This window comes from Suncus etruscus, chromosome 7, assembly GCF_024139225.1.
Source record: "Suncus etruscus isolate mSunEtr1 chromosome 7, mSunEtr1.pri.cur, whole genome shotgun sequence".
NCBI lineage: Eukaryota > Metazoa > Chordata > Mammalia > Eulipotyphla > Soricidae > Suncus > Suncus etruscus.
In genome coordinates this window covers 127735204-127758088 of record NC_064854.1, presented here as the reverse complement: position 1 = coordinate 127758088, position 22885 = coordinate 127735204, and the positions used below count along the sequence as shown (strand labels likewise).

General features: G+C 38.8%; 2 protein-coding genes across 2 annotated transcripts in view; one reads left to right on the top strand and one right to left on the bottom strand.

Moving 5' to 3' along the window:
• Window positions 1-22885, bottom strand: part of CACNA2D3 (calcium voltage-gated channel auxiliary subunit alpha2delta 3) — a 983089-nt gene that overhangs the window by 134765 nt on the left and 825439 nt on the right.
• On the top strand, window positions 1424-22248 carry LRTM1 (leucine rich repeats and transmembrane domains 1). Its single transcript, XM_049776723.1, has 5 exons — window positions 1424-1541; window positions 5175-5275; window positions 7457-7501; window positions 17758-18352; window positions 21824-22248. The coding sequence occupies exons 1-5, from the start codon at window positions 1424-1426 to the stop codon at window positions 22234-22236; spliced, it is 1272 nt and encodes a 423-aa protein (XP_049632680.1). The 3' UTR covers window positions 22237-22248.

Sequence of the window (22885 nt, the reverse complement as noted above, 5' to 3'; positions counted from 1 at the left end):
AAACAACAAAATGATTTCTAACCTCTTAAAATTTTTCTATACATGGATAGTCATGGAAACTATTATGCTGAGTGAAATACCATATTTGACAGCGTATAAGGCGACCCTTCTACCCATGAAAACCTTCCTAAAAGTCGGGAGTCATATTATATGCTGGTATATGGCATTCTGAAACTTGTTCCAGCTTCAGGAACTTTTAAGACTTTTAGGAAGTTTTTCATGGGTTGAAGGGTCATCTTATATGCTGGCAAATACGGTAAGTCAGAGGGAGAGAGAGACACACACAGAATAGTCTCATTCATCTGTGGGTTTTTAAAAAAATAAAAGACATTATTGTAATAATGCCCAGAGACAACAGAGGTGAGGGCTGGATGGACCTGCTCATGATATTAAGCTCCCCACACAGAGTGGTGAGTGCAGTTAGAGAAATAACTACACTCACAATGTAGTTATGAAATAACAACATAGAAATAACTATGATAATGTCAATGGGTGAAAGAATACCTGTCTCAAATATAGGTGGGGGGAAGAAGGGGTTGGGGGACACTGGTGATGGGAATTTTGCACTGGTGAAGGGGGGTATTCTTTTTATGACTGAATCCCAACTACAATCTTGTTTGTAATCATGGTGCTTAAATAAAGATCTTATTTAAGAAATAAAATAAAACAACAAATGTACTACACTAAAGGGAAGCCAACTCATTTTCTCAAAGACATGCATTCCCTATTGAGAATTATGTGACACAAAAACTTTCCTTTCTGAAGGAAAATCGGGAGAAAATTATTCCAGTCTCTCAATATAAGATCCCGTCTTCTACTGTATTTTTAAACTACGGCCCTGTTTCAAAACTTGGCTGCTGTCTGTTGGCTAATGCCTTTCACTTGTGGCATGCCATTATGGACAAAGATGGGAAACCAAGATGGTGACTATGTGGTTCATTCCTCAACAAGGAAGTCCAGCTCTTCGGTGTGATGGTTATCAAGTGGGCCCCATCCTCTCTGTCTTTTGCCTTCTTTTACAAATTTTTATCAGCTCACATCTCAGACCTGGCGTTGTCTCCCAGACCTCAAATTCCTCCGTGGGAAAAGAGTGGCTATTCGGCTTTGACTTTCTTCCAAGGCCAACTAACTCTGTGTTGAGTCTGGAGGTTTCTAAAGCTTGTGTGGCCAAAGGGTTTTGTGCACATTGCTTTCCACACACCGCCTAGGTGGAGGGGCAGGAGCAGTCTATGAAATGCCATGCTTCTCCTGCTACCAGTCTGTACATCAAAGAGAATTCTCCCCTTCCTGCCCAGCACTGGAGAGAGGGTGGGCCCATAGGGGCAACTTCTGAAAAGGGAGCAGCCATGACAAATATGTCCGAGATCTGACTGATAGCATCGTTCTGGGGATGGTCCAGATTAGTGCTAACTCAATGCGCAGCATGCCTGGCGTTCCTCACCCCAACCCCAGAACAACGCTTTCTCCAGCGCCCAGCCCCAGCAGGCAGATGGCAGGCCCTCTTCTTCACTTGGGGTCCTTATCCCAACGGGAAAAAATGGGTAAAATATATGAGGAGAAGGAGCTAACTAAGTAAGGGAAGTTGTGTTGACACCAACTATATGTTTAATATGAGTAGTTTCTTTGAACACCTTCTCCTCTACTAGGGAAAATGGAAGAATTCTCCCCAAGGAAATAATTGGATGCCACACCAAACAAAACAATAAAACACAAAATTAAAAGATTTTGAAGTCAGTTTCTGTGGATTCAAGACAGTGCCTCTACTTACAAACTGTGAATTAAACTTAATCAGACTCCATTTTTTTTTCACTAGAATATAGGAAATCATCATTGAACTCTTGGAACTAGAAAGGAAGCTAGATAATAGTCTCCTAGTATAGTGTCTCTTGTCTAAGATTATATGAGTGATCTATGAGCTTTAGATGTTTTGAGAGCATGTAGAAATCAGGAACTTATTATGTCAGTCTACATATTCAAATTTTAAGACGGACGAAGAGATGAAAAAAGAACATGCTATGAATTCACAGTGCCTTGTCATCTCGAGTAAGAAGGAAGCATAGAGAAAAGAGAACAATACGATTTGAGTTTTCTCTTGGTTCCATCTAGGGTTTCAACATTTCCCATTTCTTTTGGTTGACTTTTGGGCTAGGACTCTTATTTCCCTAAACTCTCAGATTTGATCTGGGAGAGCATCAGCAGTGTTTCCACAGCTGACCTACCATTCCCAGAAAATCCTTGAGAATCACTGCAAGCATAGACTGATGGGAAGCATCCATATCTCAAAATCACAAATTCAGAATGCAGATGCCATTCCGTACCACAGATGGAATCATACTTCTGTTGCAAATCTGAAGTATCCTTTGCAAAATCACAGACCACAATCCAGAGATCAACTCTTTATTTTTTAACATTCCATAAATGTTTTTCTCATTTTTTGTGAGGAAGAAGGACATGGTGATGGTAAAGCAGAACTTTCAAAGAAATATTTAGAGGATCTGGGCACCATTACCAACAATTCTCAGAAAATCTGGCTAGTGGTTCAAGTGAGGATACAGTGTTATTATGGCCCTACAGAGCTAAGGACCCCCACTGTCCTACTTGAGGGCCTCCAGTGCTACAGCTAGTTTTGCACAAGAAGTTTATTCAATATAGAGGTTCAGCTCAGGTCAGATGCCCATACTTTAAGCCCTGTGCTATCTTTCTCCCTGGTCTCTGGCTTTTAGTCCTTTTTATTATTTATTTATTATTTTTTATTTATTTATGGTCTGGGGGGGGCACATCTGGTGCTCAGAGGTTACTTCTGTCTCAGTGCGCAAAAATTACTCCTGACAGGCTCAGGGGATCATATGGGATACCAGAGATTAAACCTGGGTCAGTTGCACAGAAGGCAAAAGCCTTATATACCGGGCTATCACACTTTTCCCTGGCTTTTAGTATTTTTAAGTCAGTGTGAAAAAGTAAGAATTCATTTACTTTTATTGTTGATTTTTATAACTTATCAATGTTCATAAAACAAGAAGAAACCGCATCATTTAAATTAAGATGTATAAAATGGGCGTGTAGCTAGGTTACATTAGTAGTTTCCTAAGGCATATTTCAAATGCTCTACCCACAAGATGTCACGTGACTCTATATTCTAAATTTATTGTCTCAATTTCAGAAGATAAGAATTTATTTGAGCAACAGCAACTGTTAGCTTGGTGTCACAGGTTGCCTGCTTTGGCATTGGGTTGGAAGGTTTCCTGAGGCCATGATAAGCTGCCTCGAGCTGCTTATGAAGCTGTATGAAGTTTCCTAGGGTTTTACTTGTAGCTTGCAAGGACATACATTGCCATGTTTCGTCAGTGACTATCACATTTTTCACTCATATAGACACAGACTCACAGCAAAGAACTTCTGTCTTACTAATAGAGATTCAGCCCCAGCAGCCTGGCTTCCTTTTCTACTTGAGGTTGGTCTACTGCCTGGGGAGAAGGACCTCTCCAGTCTGTTGCGCCTCAGGTGTGTGCTGAATAAATTTGTCACAGTCACAAACTGAAGATAAAAGCTCAGGTTTGCAAAATGGGTATTGAAATTTCATAATGGCTTCCAAATTTTAATCATCTCTGTTTCCCCCAAGGAATATTCAAAACGGCAGCTCTCAAAGTGGTAGAATATCCAGAGGACAATCACTGGAAGTGAGGATACCCCAAAACATATGATAATAGTGTACAAGTGTACACAGGAAGCTCTAACCCCACCCCAACACCAGCTAGCAGCATGCCTACAACAATGTGTGTATTTATGTGTGTGTCTGAATGTCACATGTACATGGGTACGTGTATGTGTGAAAGTGAGAGAGAGGACTTTTCAATATTGATAACAGAGTGAAGATGGGAAAATGGGGTGGTTGATAATTCCAGTCTCTCCACCTGTATCTCTTTGCCTTTTTACATTAACTTGTGTCTTTGTTGGCCTCTCACTAACATCTGGGATCAAACCATCTATCTGTCTGACCTCTCAATCTTACACATGCTATATCTGAACTTTGAGTAATTCATCCTATTCCCTCTCTTACAGTAAGTTCTAACTCACAAGTTATACTTTGGCATGATTATAATATCCATACATATGTTCTCCCCAACCTTGCACATAACATTCTCAAAGTGAAGTCTCCTAGGGTACCATATGCCTTCACTTGCTGTGTGATATTATCAAAAATACCTGTCTCCTTATTAGGTTAGAGGATTTGGACTGTAGGTCCATTTGCTTTTCTGTATCTTAAATTTTTTGTGTGCTATCCCAAACACAGATTGTAATGAGTAAGGATATTTAAGATATGCCTTATTAATAAGTGAATAATGCATAGACATCTAGGACATATTTTTAGAGAGAACACTAAGAACAGAAGATGACACCAAGGTTAAGAAATAAGCCAGAGGGAGAGAGATAGACACAGAATAGTCTCACTCATCTATGGGATTTAAGAAAAATAAAAAGCATATAGTAATAATACCCACAGACAACAGAGATGAGATCTGGATGAACCAACCATGATATAAAGCTTACCACAAAGAATGGTGAATGCAGTTAGAGAAACAACTATCATGATATGGTAGTGAATGAGAGAAATAGAATGCCTGTCTCGAATATAGGCAGGGGTCGTGGGAGAGGAAAGAGATGGGGGGCATTGGTAGTGGGAAGGTTGCACTGGTGAAGGGGTGTTACTTTTTTATAACTAAAACCCAACTATAAACATATTTTTAATCATGGTGCTTAAATAAAAATATTAAAAAATAAAAGAGTGAGAGTCTGTGAAAAACACTTTGATTTATTTTTAACATAGGAAGCTTTTCACCCTCAGAAGAAATTTAAAGCACCAACTGCCTCCAAAAAGCGAACACCTATTATGCCTCCCAGAAAGATTTTCCTATCTTAGATCTTCACACACAGCAAAAGTGCACAACTTCATTTTCAAATGACTTCTCGATAGAAGCAACTCGAGGCCATGCAGGGAAATGTATAAACATCAGCTGTGGCAGGAGAAAGCCATACACTGAGTTTATTTTCTCCTTGGTCCTCATTAGAATCACAAATGAAATGTTGACAACACATGAAGGAGCCTGCTTGTTGAACACAAATGTTTCCACTCCTATCAACCTCGAAACTCTGATAGTCATGCTTTCTGATGAAAGCTAAACAGCCCTGGGGAAATGACTACATGCTCGTTCTAATTACAGCAGGCTGGGAGAAAAGGCCTCCTACTAACAATGGACTGACAGAGGAAAGAGCAAAGGTAAGCCTTTGAAAAACAACAGCTTAGCACATAGTAGGTGGCCTGATGTGGGGTAGGTTATTTTTTTTCTTGGTTTTAGAGTTAGTGAGATTTTGCAATTCCACCAGAATAGAAAGTTGCCTGCCACAAATATGGATAGAGGCTACATGGAAGTCAACTCTCAGACCTTTATTTTGTTAACAAAAGTCCTACATGAAGACTGCCATCACAAGGCACCTACAACAACTTTCTTTCCTTTGTAAAACTATTAGGATGATAAGCAAAGATATGCAGAGCAAGAATTCACTTTAAATTTCCATGGACTCAAGCCAAATATGCATAGACAGTCACCCATTGTAAACTCAAGAGATAATGCAAATGCTCACAGGAAAACAAAATGCTCCTTTGCCTATAACTATACAAATAGAGATATTTATATTTATGTGTGTGTGTGTGTATATATATATATATATGTATGTATGTATTTGGTTTTATGGTCACACCCAGCTGCGCTAAGGGGTTACTCTTGGCTATGCACTCAGAAATTGCTCCTGGCAGGCTCAGGGGACCATGAGATGCCGGATTGGAATCCATGTCCATCCTGGGCAGGAAGTAGTGTGCAAAGCAAAAGCCCTGCCTTTGTGCTATGACTCTGGGCCCCTACTTGATATATTTTAAACATATAAAATAACAGAAAATTTTAGCTCATGTATATTGCTATGCACACGATATTCTTTGCTAAGATTCTATTTCTCTTTGCTTTTTTTTTTTTTTTTTGGTTGGTATGGGACTGGAGGTGTGTTGTTGGCCAGTATCTGGCAGTGTCAGTCCTTATTCTTAGGTCTGTGCTCAGGAAAGACCCTTGGTGGTGCTTGGAGAAGCATATGCTGTGTCTGGATTGAAAAGGGTTTGTCAATGTAAAGCAACACATTACTTCCTGTATTATCACTCCAATCCCTAAAATGATGATAATACTAATAATAATGATAGCAGCAATAAATTAGCCCTTCCTTGCCAATATGCCAGCTGGGCTTCTTTGTAAAAATATTGACATTCAAAATCAGAGTGGTTCAATTACACAATAAGGGTCACACAGCAAGGAAATAGAGGCAGTAATTAATTCTGAGATGTCTTTGCTTCAGCTTCTATGCTTTCAACAGGGCCATTCTAAAGAAATATATAGTTGGATAGATAAAGGCTAGAATCCTGAAAGGGTGTCCTAACATAAGGGATCTATAAGGGATGGGTTCCAATGTAAGCTGTGCCTACGACAACTGTGTTTACCAGAACATTTCCAAATCTCAAATATCAAATAGTTAACACAGAACAAACTGTAAAGAGAAAAGAAAACAAACAAACACAGATTCATTATTGCATCACACTATATGGACACTTAGCTATAGCTTGAAATATGAAAAACACATTGTCATCTCTTGCAGCAATTGGACTATCGTGTTATAATAAAGGCGCAAAAACAAATACAAAATTCACCAAGAAGAAAGATACAAAACACTCATTTTCTGTGTAACGTGAGTAAACAATCAAACATAAACTTGAACTGGATTCCAATTTGTATTCTTGGGGCAGGGACAAAAGTAGCCAATCAAAAGATCTAAGTAAAACAACGTGTCAGTGTGAGGCTGGGCCAGGCTTCCTTAGCTGCCTTGTTTCTTGATCCTTTTGTTTCTTTCATTAGCTTTACATCAACCACCATCTGTCTATGTTTATTCCACTCTCCACATGAGCTCACTAATTACCTTTAATCATACTTATCTGAAATGCATCTTTATCTCCATATAGTCTGTCCTGGTTACAGGCAAACCAAGTTCTGGAAGCTGACATTGGAAAGACACTGGAATGGGAAACTTGTACTTCCTCTAACCTTGGCAGAAAGGGTGAATGGAATAAAAAAAATGTACCGTAGTTTTTGCTCTATAAGACGCATCTGATCATAAGACACATGTAGTTTTTAGATGCCCTCCTCCTCAGCACTCAGGCTTCAGCTCCAAGCACGTTCGCTTCATAAGATGCACTTTTGGGGAAATGGGGGAGTGCGCCTTATGGTATGAAAAATATGGTACTTGATCAGCCTTTGACACCCCCCCGGAAGTTACCAGTAGGAACTTTGTAGTTTAACTTTTGAAGAGTTGAGTAGTTTCAATGTCCAGACTAATTCATGTGTAATGTTCTCTTGGGTTGCAGGTTCAAGAAGAGATCATCAGCACTGATTCACATATAATGAATAAGGTTTGATAAAGAGTATTCCATAACTGAAAAACTGTGACCCAATGTCCTATGTTTGTTTTAGATCAGATTTGGGGTCACTGGAAGATAGGCATATGCTGAAATGTAGTCTTATACTTTTGGACCACTATATTTCTTAGCTCTGGAGAGGTGGAAAAAGTAAATTTCATATTCATTAATTTTAGCAGGCATCTCAAGTCCAAGTAAGGGAGTTAAAAATAAATGCAGTGACCTTAGGAAACCTATGACATCAAAAATTATCTTATCAAAAAGAACTGGAGATAATAGTACAGTGACTGGAGTGCTTGCTTTGCTTGTGGTTAACAAAATTAGATCCCCTGGAACTGCTTATAGTCCCCCCAAAGCACTGCTATAAGTAATCCCTCCTAACAAAGCCAGGAGTAATTTCTGCACACCACTAGCTGTGCCACTCCCTCCCTCCACAATAATTAATAATAATAATAATAATAATAATAATAATAATAATAATAATAATGTTCAGGAAGAACAAAGAGGTGCACATAACTCTCCCACTTCCTTTCTTTTTCACCAATCTACATGGAAGTCTTGATTCTCCACTGAACAACTCAGAAGAAAGTGCCTTACCTACTATGTAAGAGATCCCAGATAATGAAATCTGTAGTATATTATAAAATGAGAGAAGAATGCATTTTATATTTTAAAAGACCTTTATAAAGTCTCTTCAGTATATGGTGTTGTGAAATAGGACAGTCATATGAAAAATTGAAACTAAACTACTATCCTATTTATTCCATATAAAATTTTAATTCAAAACAGATTAAAGACTTGAATGTTTAAAGCGGAAACCCTGAAACATATAAAATGCATCTTAGAGAGTAAGCTCTTTAACTTAAGCCTTTGAGAGCTTTTTTGGGTTGTAGCTCTTAAGGTAAGGAAAACAAAAATAAAAATAAACAACTGGAGTCCATGAAAAAACACTTTCACAACAAAAAGCACCATCCTCAAAACAGAAAGGAAACTTATTGAGTGAGAAGACACTTACAAATATACATATGACAAGAGACTAATTAAAAAAAAACCTTACAAGAACTCAAATAACTCAGTAATAACAAAATAATTAACCTAATTAAAAAATGTCCAGAGGATCTTCTCCAAAAATACAAAGATAGCCAATAGCACATGAAAAGTTATTCATCATTACTTATTTTAGGTAAATGTAAATCAAAACCACAATGAGATATCAACGCATGTCTGTTGTTATTAGGGACTTTTGAACACAGATGGTGAGAAAGCAAGCTTGTGTAATCATTATGCGAAACAGGGTATTTATTTCTTTAAAAAATTAAGAATGGAAATACAATATGACCCAAAGATTTTTATTTCAGGTTACTTAGCCAAATAAGTTTAAAATACCAATCTAAAATGGTATATGCAATATTGTATGTAAGTACTGCAATGTTATTTACAAGAGCCCAGATAGAAAAATATCCTGAATGTCCATCAATGAATGAATAAAAATGATGTGATATATATACATATATATGTATGTATTAGATATAATGGAACTCTAAACATAAAAATGAAATCTTACAAGTATTAATAGCACTGATAGAACTTAAGGATATTATCTTAGTGAATCCAGAGGAAGAAAGATAGATGATTTCACTTATATGTAGAAGACAAATAGACAAAGCAAATGGTGACAAGAAATGTGGCTGAGCAAAACCCAATGCGTCCCTCTAAAATGTTAATAGAAAACAACCAAAGAAAACATACACACACACACACACACACACACACACACACACACACAAACTTCTATAGGAGAACATATGGTGGTTGATGATCAGGGGAGAAGGAGGTGTAGATAAAAAATAGGTTGATGTCTTTGTATAGTGAAGGCTGCAAATCAGACTTTCATAAGTGCTCAAAACATAATATATAGATTTCATTACTTGCCATGAAAAGAAATAAGATCTAAATCTGAAGCTTATAAACCAATGTCTTGCATTGTTTATGGCAACTTTTCCAAGATGTATAGAAAGATTGCATTTTTTTCAGCTTTCCTGCTAGTTAGGTCTAGGTCTAGCTACCTAGCTAGTTATCTAGCTAGCTAGTGGACTATAAGCAGAGATGACAAGTAACATTCCAGGTATAGTCAAGGCTTTAACCTCTTTATCACCTATAAATCAGTAATTTACAGAGAAGGCTCTGATAATAATAATAATAATAATAATAATAATTAAACAAACCTAACATGTTCCTTGGTTTAATTTTGTCTTTTTGTTTTGTTTTGGGACCACACCCAACAGTGCTCAGTGCTTACTCCTGATTCTGTACTCAAATCATTCCTGGTGGATACAGGGGACCATATGGGATGCTAGGGATCTAACATGGGTCAGCCACATGCATAGCAAATGCCCTACCAGCTGAACTGTGACACTGGGCCCCAAATCTTGTTCTTTTTATTCACTGATATTTGTTATAGAAATTATATTAATTTAACATACACAAATCCTTAGCAATATCTAATCTATTATAATCACAAAGGAAATGATATGATTGCCATTTTAAAATGTGTTTTTATTTGTTGTATGAAAATAGGGAAAAAAAAAGAAAAGAGGAATGGAAAAACAGAAAAAAAGGAAATAATACTGACATAATTTAAATAGATGTGTGCAAATTTTATACCAGCATGTTGTTGAGTCATCCATAATACATAGGAAAATATTTTCCAAGTGCCAAACTTTCTCCATAGCCAAATAAAATTTCTGTGTAGCTATGTTGTGCCTGGAGCCTCCTCCTGGCTGTCCTTGTCTGCAGCTGTTGTAGGCGAGCTTCCTACATTCTCTCCCCCCAAAACCACTTGGCACCTACTTTGGGTAGGGGACTATTAATGAAAATTGAGGTCTAGTTGCCATTATTTTTCTATGCAAACATTAGAACATGGATAAATACTCCTGTACATTTTAAGTTATGGTCACATATTCAGATCACTGTCAGATTAATATAGGCTGTTTAGGAAAATAATCATCATGGAGAAAAAGGAAGTAACTTCTTCAGGAGGCTCCATTCACACATATAAATCAACTAGTCACTAGAGGAGAACCTATTTCAGATGTTCCAGAGAGAAAAATCTATATCTTCCCTCCTTCAGTATTTAAATTAAAGCAAAATAGGTATTCTGTTGCATGCTGAATATGCAAAAAATAAAAAAGCAAAATTTAAGTGTCCCCTTATCTTAAATTCCCTCACCCCCCGACATATAACCAGTGTATGCCAGATAAATTCTGCCCTTCCCCACTATTCAATCTTAACATAAACTCATGTAAATTTTGAGAGTGTAAAAATTCCAACTGTGACTTTTTAATCAACATAAATAATATACAATATGCATTTCTTTGCAATTTACTTTAACCTAAAAATTTACTATGACTATCTTGCCGGGTGGCATAATTCATTCTTTCAGAATGGCTGCATATTACCTAGAGAAAGAGCTATTACTCTTTTGTTAATTTTGAGACATTACTAATTTTTAAATGATATCTACAGCTGATTTTCTGAAAGATGACATGTAAAATTAATGACATTAAATATAATGACACATTTGAACATAAAATGAGTAAAAGGATATTAGGAATTGATACACAGAATATATAGAATCTATATATTTCTAGAAGCTAGAAAAATCTTGGAAACTTGAGATTTTTAGTAATCATAAATATTATTCTGGGGGATGTGTGGGAGCATAGTACAAGCCTTAGGGCATTTGCCTTGCATGCGCTAACGTAAGACGGATCATGGTTCGATTCTCCAGCATCCCATATGGTCCCCAAGCCAGGAGCGATTTCTGAGTGCATAGCCAGGAGTGACCCCTGAACATCACTGGGTGTGGCACAAAAAGCAAAAAAAAAATCTGGAAATATATCTGGATCTAGTTCCCCTATAATATACTGGACTTTATAGAATGGATCTAAATGCCAGGATTCCCTCACAACTGAATCCTCTCTCTATGGGGATGGTAGCCTGACCTGACACTGGTTATCTCACCTCAGTACTCTTTCCCATTCACTTTCATTGTGCATCTTTCATATTTGACTCAACAGGGAAGAAGAGGAGGAAGAGAAGGTACCACAGGCATTAACATGCAGGCCACATTCCACTCTTTGTTCTGTGGGCTAAGAATAGATGGAGTAAATCACCAGCCCTACAACCAATATGCTAGCCATCTTCTCAGAGCCTGTTAGAGTCAATGGGAGAAAAAAATTTAACCAAAGAAAGCACTTGGGGTAGCAAGCCATTACTCCAAAATCCATCAGCTATGGGGGTTCTTTGCCCAGACCCAGGGTATTCATATTTTAAATGGAAGGAAGTCAGACAAATTCTTAGCTCCAAGAATATACACGACTTATAGTATATCTTTGATATCATTTAGAATCAGCTACTGCACAAATCTGTGCTTTCTATGTCCTGTGAGATAGCATGAGGTCTGTATTCTATAGATGAGGAACAAAGGTATTCTGAGATTTATCCAAGGCCATGAAGATCTAGGGTATTAGCAGCATTTTATAGTATGCTTATATTTTGAACCACACAATTCTGTGGTCCTGCTAGTGTCTTCACCTCCTAGACAATGTATGCAAGCAGTATCTTCATGTCGTCAACATATTTATCCTTCTCAACTGGAGACTGAGAATTGGACCTCATTTGGGCCATGCAGAATCCAACTTCCTGGCATTTTGCTAGGTCCTTACTTTTGGAGCTCATGATGCCGATTTGAATGCCCCCAATCGAAAGGTCTGAGAAGGTCACTCTCCTAAGTTACTGGGGGTACACATTAGAGTATGCTGGATCATTGTCTATTGCTTTGCTTAATCTTCATACAATTGTGTGAAGTAAGACAAGGATCCAAGTGGATAAGTGAGTTATCCGGAGATATAGAACTGGGAAAGAATGATGCCAAGCTGATACCTAGACACCTGGGATTCCGAAGGCCAACGTTCACTAACTCTTTAACATTGTTGTTGCCACAGGTATCCACATCTTGCTGCTTTAGAACAGCCCACAGTTCCCTTCAAAAGCAATCACTAATGTCTGTAAGGCATTTCAATAAGCTCCAGGACAGCTTCAGGCAGAGAAACACTACCTGTTTCCAAAAGTGGGGTTGGGGAAAGACTTGCTCCACTCCTGGTCAAAAAATCTCCCAACAGTTTCATTTAAAGAGCAGTCACAGTTCATCAAGGACCGATGCTCAGGGGGTTGCAGAGTGATTTTTATATGTGGAAAACAAGAAAAGGGCCAGCACCTCTACATCAGGGAAATGATGAAAGATTGAGAAGCTTTTCCAAAGTCACACACAGTGAAAGGTCAGATCAGCTGGGATCAGTGGGGGAGACTGCAAAGAAGCAGCTGAGAAGTATTTGTGGCATCAGGGAGAAGAGAATGAGATGTCCACTAAAGGAAACCAGGGCTATGAATTTCAGGGCATCAAGACCCTGTCAACACAGCTAATCCCCTTGGACAGTGGCTGAATAGGCTTTAATGGCCAAACAAGTGCACTGTAGAAGCCGTGTCAGCCACCAGCAGGCGAGCCTGGACTCAGATTACACACACTGTTGGCTCTGTTGCTAGAACCCCGGATCGGAGAGCCCACTTCCAGCATCCTCCAGCCTGCCAAGAGTTGACCCAGCTCGGTTAATAAGTCAACAGAATTCAGAAGTCACAGCCGGATTAAAAAGCAGTTTTATTTTGGTGCCCTGGACTTCGAGCAGATTAAACAATCAAAAAGGCCGAGGCTTTGGGGTCATGTTTGCATGCTACAGCTGTTCCCCTGAGCTCTGACAAACATTCTTCTTGTGGCTTGTCCTCTGAATGGGAACGGCAGGCATGATCCTAGGGAGGCCAACCCTTTAAGAATGGAGACAGGGGATAATCAAAAGATTTTCTTCTGAAAAACAATTGCAGCCAGATGGAGACAGAAGAGCTGTGTGAGCAAATGGGCTTCTGAAAGCAGGGAATGTTCTCTGCTGAGAAGAAAAAATAGGAGACACAAAAAGGCAAGACAAAGGCGAGACTGTGAGTTGGCCAGGTCTTCCTTGATTTTCTGATTTGCAGATCAACAAAGGTGATCAGGACAGAAGTCCCTGGAGTCCCAGTCATGAGAGGTGAGCCACAACTCATCCACTGGGCTGAGAAAAGCATGGGAATTCCTCAAAGTATACTTATGAGAAGCCTTAAGCAAGTGCTCTTTCTCAAAAGATCTAATAGATGTTGAAAAGGTGTTGGTGGGAGGATTTATGTGTGAACCCATCCGAACGCAGGAGAGAGGATTGGGGGACCACAATACTGGGTGTTGATGTGGCGATGTCCTTGTCAGGCCATGGTCCATTTCATGGAAAATAGAACTATTCCAGCAGGAAGTCAGAGACCAACCTTTTGAGTGGAGGAGATAGGAGTGTGTGGAGTGGGCCAGATAAAAGTTTGAACAAGAAAACTATCTTTTAGCTCAGAAAAGCAAGTCTTTCAGGAAGGCATACATGGATCTTGTGGCTAACATAGTCTCTCACAATTTCATTTACTGCTCAAATAATGTAGGATGCCACCTCAATGCTGTTAGGGGGAACCTTTTAGTTTTGAAAGGGGTTACTTAGATTGCTTGCAAGATTAATCAGGAATATTTGTTTTATGTTTGGGGAAAAGAAGGGGACTGTGATGCTTTAATTATCTTGAGCTCAGCTAATATCTTCTGTGTATTCTGTTTTCTGACTATTCTGTATATCTGCATTCTGAATATCCTGCTCTGAATATGCTCACTATACTGATGGCACTGCAAATATCTTCCAGTGAACTCAAGAGTACTGTTCCCATCATGAGAGTTCAAGAAACACAGAAAAGCAGGCTCTGCCACATCAGAAAAATCACACCATAATGTTCTTAGTGAAGACCAGAGCAAACAAACAAACAAAACTTCTTTGAGAGTTTTCTTTATGAGAAAATGACTATCCTGAGTTTTAAATATTGTTTCTGTACCTGTGTAGATTCTAATTTAGCAGAGCACCCTTGCTGGATGTCTGTCCTATTTTAATTCATGTCTTAGGGGCGAAGAAAATTGTGATATGACTACCTTAGAGAAAAATTAATGTAGCAGGTTTTAATAAAATGGAACCTAAGCAGTGAGTCCTGCAAAGAATCTCTGATTCTAGAAGTCTCCTCTTTCATTTGCACATAGTCAAGGAGGCCAATGAGAATATCCTTTTTTAAATGAAATTAAGCTACTAAAATTCAAATACCTGTCAGTGAGGAAATGGTTAAATATTGAATTGGAAATAGCCTCGCTATGTATGTATCTATAGAAGTTAAAAGGAATAGGTGCTGGAGCGATAATACAGTGGGTAGGGCATTTGCCTTGCATGTGGCCAACTTGGGTTCGATCCCTAGCATCTCATGTGGTCTCCTGAGCCTACCAAGAGGGATTTCTGAATGCAGAGCCAGGAATAAACTCTGAGGACCACTGAGTGTGGGCCAAAACAAGCAAACAAACAAACAAACAAAAATAAGTTAGAAAGAATAATTGAACTCTTTTAGAGATCTGTCTAGATCCAGTTTGGATAAATAAGAGTATTAAAAAAATAAAACATTTATATAATGATTATATATAGATCTTTAAAGCAACTGAATAAAACACTATAATGATGTATGGAAGTCTGTATCTATCTGTCTGTTTATTCCTGTCTGTGTGTATCTGTGTATGTATTTGACTTTTTTTTTTTTTTTTTTTTGATTTTTGGGCCACACCCATTGACGCTCAGGGGTTACTCCTGGCTATGTGCTCAGAAATAGCCCCTGGCTTGGGGGGACCATATGGGACGCCGGAAGATCGAACCGCGGTCCTTCCTTGGCTAGCGCTTGCAAGGCAGACACCTTACCTCCAGCGCCACCTACCCGGCCCCAACTTTATTTTTTAATGGGAAGTAAAATAGAACAAGAGCCCAGAGAAACAAGAAGAATATTGCTTGGGTTAAAATCGTAATTTTATTAACTTACCATCTGTAAAATTTTGGGCAAGTAATTTAGTCTGGTATGTCACTTTCCTCTCTGTTAAAATTGAGTAACTTACCAAAATGATGGGGATTAAATCAATTAATATGTGTTAATGGTATTCAGAATGATTCCTGGCCCAAAGCACATACCATATAGTGATTTTCTGTTGTTGATGCTATTATGTAATGCTTTTGATAGGCTAGGGTCATAAACCAGTAATGCTAGGAAAGAAGGGTGGAACTTTGTGTTGGAAAACCTAACTTAGGAGGTACAGTCAGGGAACAGAATTAAAACTAGTGTCTTATTTATTTGAGTTAAAAGAGAGATGGAAATTTGGCAAATTAGGGGCCAGAGTGATAGCACAGCTGTAGGGCATTTGCCTTGCACACACCTGATCCAGGACTGACAGTGGTTTGAATCCTGGCATTCCATATGGTCCCATAAACCCGGAACGATTTCTAAGTGTAGAGCCAGGAGTAACCCCTGAGTGTCACTGGGTGTGGCCCCCCAAAAATTAAAAAATATTTTTGGCAAACTTTATTTATGCTTGAAAAAGTTTTTTATAGGGACATGGGTATTATTATATTATTATTTTGAAGACATAAAGAAAAAGAGAGTAGATAAATTTACCATTCATAGAATTACTAAACCTGGAAAGATAGTCATCAACTTGTTAAAAAAAAGTTTTATTATTTAATTATTACTTTGGGGATCACACCAGCTTGGTTTATGGTGTCCCTTCTGTAAGAGCTTGGAAAGACATGTGGTGGCAGTAATCAAAGCTGCATACAGGGGCCAGAGCAGTGGTGCTAAAGGTAAGGCATATCTGCCTTGCAAGCTCTAGCCTAGGATGGTCAGTGATTCGATCTCTCGGAGTCCCCTATGGCCCCCCCCCCCCAAAGCCAGAAGATATTTCTGAGCACAGAGCCAGGATTAACCCCTGAGCATCAAACAGGTGTAACCAAAAATTCAAATCTGCATGCAAAGCATACATATTAATAGTGCTGGGGGCTGAGTGGTAGCACAGTGGTAAGGCATTTCCCTTGCACGCACCTGACATAGGTCGGACTTGGGTTTGATCCCCAACACCCCATACGGTCCCCTGAGCCAGAAGCAATTTCTGAGCACAGAGCCAAAAGCTGGGTGTGGCCAAAAAATAACCCAAAATAAACAAACAAAAAAAAAAACACATTTTGCTATTGTTATCTCCCTGACCCTGTGAAAAAAAGATTTATAACTTCTCTGTCAATATGTCATTATTATCATCCTCAATTTCTTGGTTGTAGTAAATTTCCAAGAGGTACAAGTAGCCTCACATATCTAATGGCTACCATGAATGGTAGGTCATAGATGGAGAACAATTTTTAATTACCACAGAAAATTTGATTGCACAGAGCTGATAAGAAGATAATTTCAGAACTCCTCATAATTCTCTTACATATCTAGTTCCAGATAACTCTGCAACACTGTACAAGACCATGTGACTTCCCCTCCACTCCCTATATTTTAACCTTTCTGTTTGTTCTCTTAAGTATGTGATCCATTGTTTAATTTCTGAGAAACAGAAGGGTGGGTACTTTTATAGCTTTTGCTTATGAATGTCTGAGTCTGCAGCAGTTATTGGCATAGAGAATACATCCCAGAAGAGCAATTTTACCAAATATGGGAGCAAGGAACTTATGTTCAGATTGTAGGAAGATCAGTGAATATAAAGGAGAAAAAATTACATCAGTAAAAATGAAGTCATGAAATTTTCCTATACATGGATGGGCATGGAAACTATTATGCTGAGTGAAATAAGACAGAAGAAGAGAGATAGATGCAGAATAGTCTTACTCATCTATGGGGTTTAAGAAAAATGAAAAACATTATTGTCATAATGCCCAAAGACAATAGAGATGAAGGCCAAAAGGACCAGCCCACAATATGAAGCTTACCATGGAGTGGTGAGTTCAGTTAGGGAAATTACTACACCAACAACTATCATGACAATGATAGTGAGTGAGCAACAGAACGCCTGTCAGGAAGATAGGCAAGGGGTAGGGGAGGAGAGAAATGGGGGTATTGGTGGTGGGAAGGTTGTACTGGTGAAGGGGGGTGTTCTTTTTTATAACTGAAACCCAACTACAAACATGTTTGTAATCATGGTGCTTAAATAAGGATATTATAAAAAATAAAGAGCAAAAACGCTAGATCCACTCACTAGTGTCTACCCAACTCTCCTTCTACTTGTTTAAGGTCAACTGAGCCTACTTTTCAGTGTGATCTTCCTAATCCAAATGGTGTGTTGCTGTCCCGAGAAATGCCGCTGTTCTTCTTCACGTTCTGTAGACTGCAGTCATCAAGGCCTGGTGAAAATCCCTTCTAATTTGCCTCCTCAGACTCTCAAGTTGCACTTACAAGATAACCAGATACAGCGGCTTCCTACCTTTGCCTTTAGGTCAGTTCCACAGCTCATTGCCTTGAACTTGGGCAATAATGCCCTTTCCTTTTTGGCCCCTGGAGCCTTCCATGGACTTCAGCATTTGCAGGTCTTAAACCTAACCCAGAATTCCCTGCATTCCCTGGAAAATAGACTTTTTCACTCCCTTCCACAACTGAGGGAGCTAGATTTGTCATTCAACAACCTCAGTCACCTACCTATAACCTTGGGGAAACCATGGGAGAACCTAACTATATTTGCAGTTCAACAAAACCAGCTCCAGTTGCTTGATCGAGTCCTTCTAGAATCTATGCCCAGTGTGAAGATCTTATTTCTCAAGAACAATCTCTGGAAATGCAACTGCAACTTGTTTGGTCTAAAACTCTGGCTGGAGAACTTCCTCTACAAAGGTCAGTAATATATATTTTGAAAATTTTACTTGAGTATGGCTAGAATAAACTTCGTCTGTTCTTGGAAATCTTCTGCGTCTGGGTTACACAGAGTTGACTTCATGGGCTCACATAGATGTCATTTTCATAGCATGACAAAATGAACAAACATGATCTGAAGGTATTCAAATTCATCTGCAAATACGATTCATTGATATAACTTCTTGTTTTTGCTAAATAATAATAATATTAAGCTATTTATCTAGGAACTTTTGACCTTTAAGGCAAAGATTTTTGAAAAAAGAATCTTTACCATGTGACCTCAATGGTCACCATAAAAATGAAAGAAAAGTGCTTAGAGAATTGAGATGCTCCTTTTATTCTCTTTTATTGTTGTTTTAATTTTGTTTTTGTTTGGGGAGGCACACTCATCAATACTCAAGGGTTACTTCTGGCTCTATACTTGGGAATTACTCTTGGCAAGCTCAGGGGACCATATGGATGGGTGGTCAGCATGCAATGCTGTACCATCAGTCCTAGTCAGGGACTGTAATGGCCATATGTGACAGAGGCTCTGCTGCCTAGTACTCAGTTTGATGGCTCCTGGCTGACCACAAAAGGAAGGGAATTTAGTCTTCCTGTGTGTGTTGGTATTAGTACTCATATCCCCACCAAAAATAGCATGCATATAGATTTGGTAATTAGAATTCCTTTTTGTGTGTGTGTAAACATGCCATCTAACAACATATAGAAATAAACCTTTTCTTTGGACTAAATTAAATTCTTGATTTACTTTTTTCAATTAAGTTCTTAGAGAAATATGCACTTTGTTGTTGCTGTTTTTAAGGCCACACCTGGTGCTGCTCAGGGTTTACTCTTGACTCCGGGCTCAGAAATTCTAGAAGAGACAGGGAACCACATGGGATGCCAGGAATGGAACCTGGGTTGTGTGAAAGACAAATGCCCTACCCACAGTTCTAATTACTCTGGCATAGTCTCAGAACAATCATAAGTGGTGAATTTCTTTGGTTTTTACATTCTCTCCCACTTTTCAGATAAGCAAGCAAAGGCACAGAATAACCAAGTAAGTTTAAAATTGGGCCATCCAGCTAAGTAATTATATAAGTCTCAAGGAATGAATCCATTTTCTTCTAAGGAGTTATTAAGAGCTACTAATAGCCCATCGTCTGTGGAAAGGATGGGTGATAATAAACATGTGTCAAGCCTGTACATTTTGCCTTATTAGTTTATAAGAATCTAGAAGGACATGGATTCCTCAAGCTGTCATTAGCAGACTTACCACTTGTCTTCAAGTGAGGAGATGGAAGAGGAAAAGAGGGCTCTTGACCGAGAATAGAGCTGCACCAGAAAAATGCTCTGGTCCTGCAGTCCAGACAAGATGCAGGATCCAGACTATGCATTTCATCTATCCAGGGCCCCAAGGCTCTATCTCATTGTAATATTGACAATGCTAAAGGCTGCTTTAAATATCCCCCTTTACCAAAGAATCATGTTTTATTTCTGTGTCTCTGGCCTCTGCCTTATATCATACACTGGTGTAAGGCCTGGGTCTGCAATGCAGGTGTCCTTGCTCAGGTCATAGCATGAAACCACCTTAGAACATCCTAAGAAGTTGCTCCGCACCTATAGTTTTATGTACTTTATCTTAGAAAATGAGTAAAATATTGTTTATCAGTTTATATGAAAGAAAAATCACACCTGAAAATGCTCATGGGCTGACTTAGTGTCATCCTGGCACTTCTGGGAACCACCAGAACTATGCCAAGAGCTATGCTCAAGAAGCCATGTAGTACTGGAGAACTAACTCAGACCTTTTCATGTACTCAACCATGTGCTTTTATTCTTGTGTTATCTCCTTAACTCCTCCTGTTTTGTTTTTGCATTAGAGTTGGTACCCATTATTCAGTTATCACTGATGAAGTCAGAGTCAGAAGGGGCTTAAGGGAAGGATGCTCCAATTTTATCAAGTAGAAACAAAAGGGGTAGGGGTTGAATGCTGTCACAGTCACTAATCCCTTTACAACCAGTGGCACATGATAACCCTTTGATTTTAAATAACTCCAACGGAACAATTGGGATTTGGTTTACAGACTCAGGTACAATAGATCTGAAAGCATTCCCCCAAATGCTTACACATCATGCAAAAAAAAAAAAAAAGATCATTAAAGCATTAACATTAAAGCAATGACCTCCTGCATAGGACTTTCGGTTATAATCTCATAATTCACCTATAATTTGTTTAATGAAAATCCAATCACACTCAGTTAAGAGTTGACCAGATTTCAAAGTTGTCCTCTGGGTATGCATAGGACAGCAAGGGGACCTAAATAATAGAGCATGATAGGAATGCTTAGGGGTTTCAATCAATCTACAGTCTTGACTGAAGGTCACTGTATAAAATAAAATCCACAGGTCTCAGATGCTCCAGAGAAAGGATGTAAGGAACAAAATCAAAGTGAATGCAGTGAGAAAATCAAGATGGGAAAAGAGGGGGAGGTTTGAGTATGAATCATTATCCATTCATTTATGACCAGCGATTTTAGACAAGAATTACTCCTCAGAGAAGAATTGTGAGCCTTTATTAATGGGAGTTTAAAATCTTTCAAAATACAAATATGGAATTTTAAGCCAAAAACAAAGTCAGAAAAGCTTATTTGCTTGAAGTTAAATAGTAACTCTGCTGCAATTGGGCCAAACAGGAATCTATGAGAACAGGGCTTTTTCAAGAAATAAAATCATAAACCACCCAACTCTCCCCTTGGACAGCAGTAGTTTAGATGCCTTAGAAAATCAATTATCTTATATAGGATGGAAAAATAGCACTAACAACCCAATGGAAAGTTTGGTACTTGAAGTGGCCAAATGTTTTAAGACCCAAGGAAACATGTTAATTATACCTAATACCATGAACTGAATTAATATTGCTGGGTAATCTTCAGATATGTACCACACTCAAAAAACCCTCCACTTTCTTGACTGGCATCCCTGCAGGGTTGGCAGACACACGGGGTCTTTGTAACACAACGGACATTTGTTTTGTTCATTTATTTTTGGTTTCCAATGAGAATTTGTTACAATAGATTTCTTGTCTGGTGGGGCTCATTAAGAGTGCTAAAGGCAGGAATGCTGCTGGTAACAAGAACCCTCAGGTTGGCTTCCACCCTCTTTCTCTTCAGCTTTTGTATTGTTTTTTTTTTTTTTTTCCCCCTTGGTATTTATAAGCTCAAAGTAACTTGGCTCCTAGTGAATTCCTGGTCGTACATAATAGCCAATTTTGTGCGTGGCATTTTTTTTTTTTTGCATTCAGGCAATTTAGAAATCTTAAAATCATAAAATATAGCTGTTAAGTTCTTTGACTCCAGGGGTGGAAAAAGGTGCTTTATAAATTCCATCTGCTTAAGTCTTTGCACATTAAAGATTAACAAATACATCTGAATACTCTTACCATTCTTTGATTTTTGTCTCTTAAAGGGGGAGTCATCGATGGCATCACCTGTGTGTCACCAGACCCCTGGAAGGGAAAGGACCTCCTTACAATCCCTCATGAGCTATACCAGCTCTGTTCTTTTCCGACTTCAGATATGGAGTCCCTGCGAGTGTCACAGTCAGGATCTGCTCATCAGACTGTCCTAAGGTCACCTGAGAGCCAGTCAGACTGTGAGCTCAAGCCCAAGCCTAAAGTGCCCAACCTGCGTCATGCGGTAGCTACCATTGTCATCACAGGGATTGTGTGCGGAATCGTGTGTCTCATGATGCTGGCAGCAACTATTTATGGCTGCACCTATGCAGCTATGACAGCCCAAAGCCAGGGTGGACCCTTGGCTCAAATCCCCAAGCTTTCAAAGACAGAAGGAAACGAGTTTTTGGATAGCTTGCCAGCCTGAGAACTTTAGTATGAAAAAGGAAGAAACATTTTTTGGGCCAGGAAAGTGTACTCTCAATAGAATTCATGGATTCACTGTCATGGCCTCTTTTTGCTTTTCCCCAAAGAAAAAAATAATTGAATGTAAACAAATTATCCAAGATTTATGCTGAAAAAAAATAAATACCATGGTTGAAATGGAGATGCTATGTATGCTGTGTGCCTGAAAAATCATTATGCTGATTCTGTGTTGAAGAAGAATATACATAACGGGGAGATACCATCTCTTTCAGGTATTCTTCGTGGATTAAGTTGTTTTAGCAGAGCAATAGAAATCCAAATATATATGCCAGTCAGCATTCCTGGGAGCTTTATGATCCACTGGAAAACTGCCCACTTCTGAGTGCCTGGGAAGAGACTGCGATATTACCCAAGGGGCACCGAATGCCTTTATAATTCAAGTTCATGCTGGATCGGTGATACTTTTAGATGTTGTGTATGTTCTATATTTAATGGGAGTGTCTGTTGGTTGGGAATTTTGTAGCTTGCCACAACAGCCAGATTATATTTAATTTTGTAAATTAAAATTAAAGAAAACCGTTTGGGGCTTTCTATGCCACAGAGGAAAAGGAGGGTTCCATGTCTGGATAATGGGTCTCAGGCCCAGGGTC

Coding starts and splice junctions, on each gene's coding strand:
- LRTM1 (XM_049776723.1), top strand. CDS start 1,424: ATGCCTGGCGTTCCTCACCCCAACCCCAGAACAACGCTTTCTCCAGCG. Junction 7,502..17,757: donor ATTCACATATAATGAATAAG/GTTTGATAAAGA, acceptor CTACTTGTTTAA/GGTCAACTGAGCCTACTTTT. Junction 18,353..21,823: donor GGAGAACTTCCTCTACAAAG/GTCAGTAATATA, acceptor TGTCTCTTAAAG/GGGGAGTCATCGATGGCATC.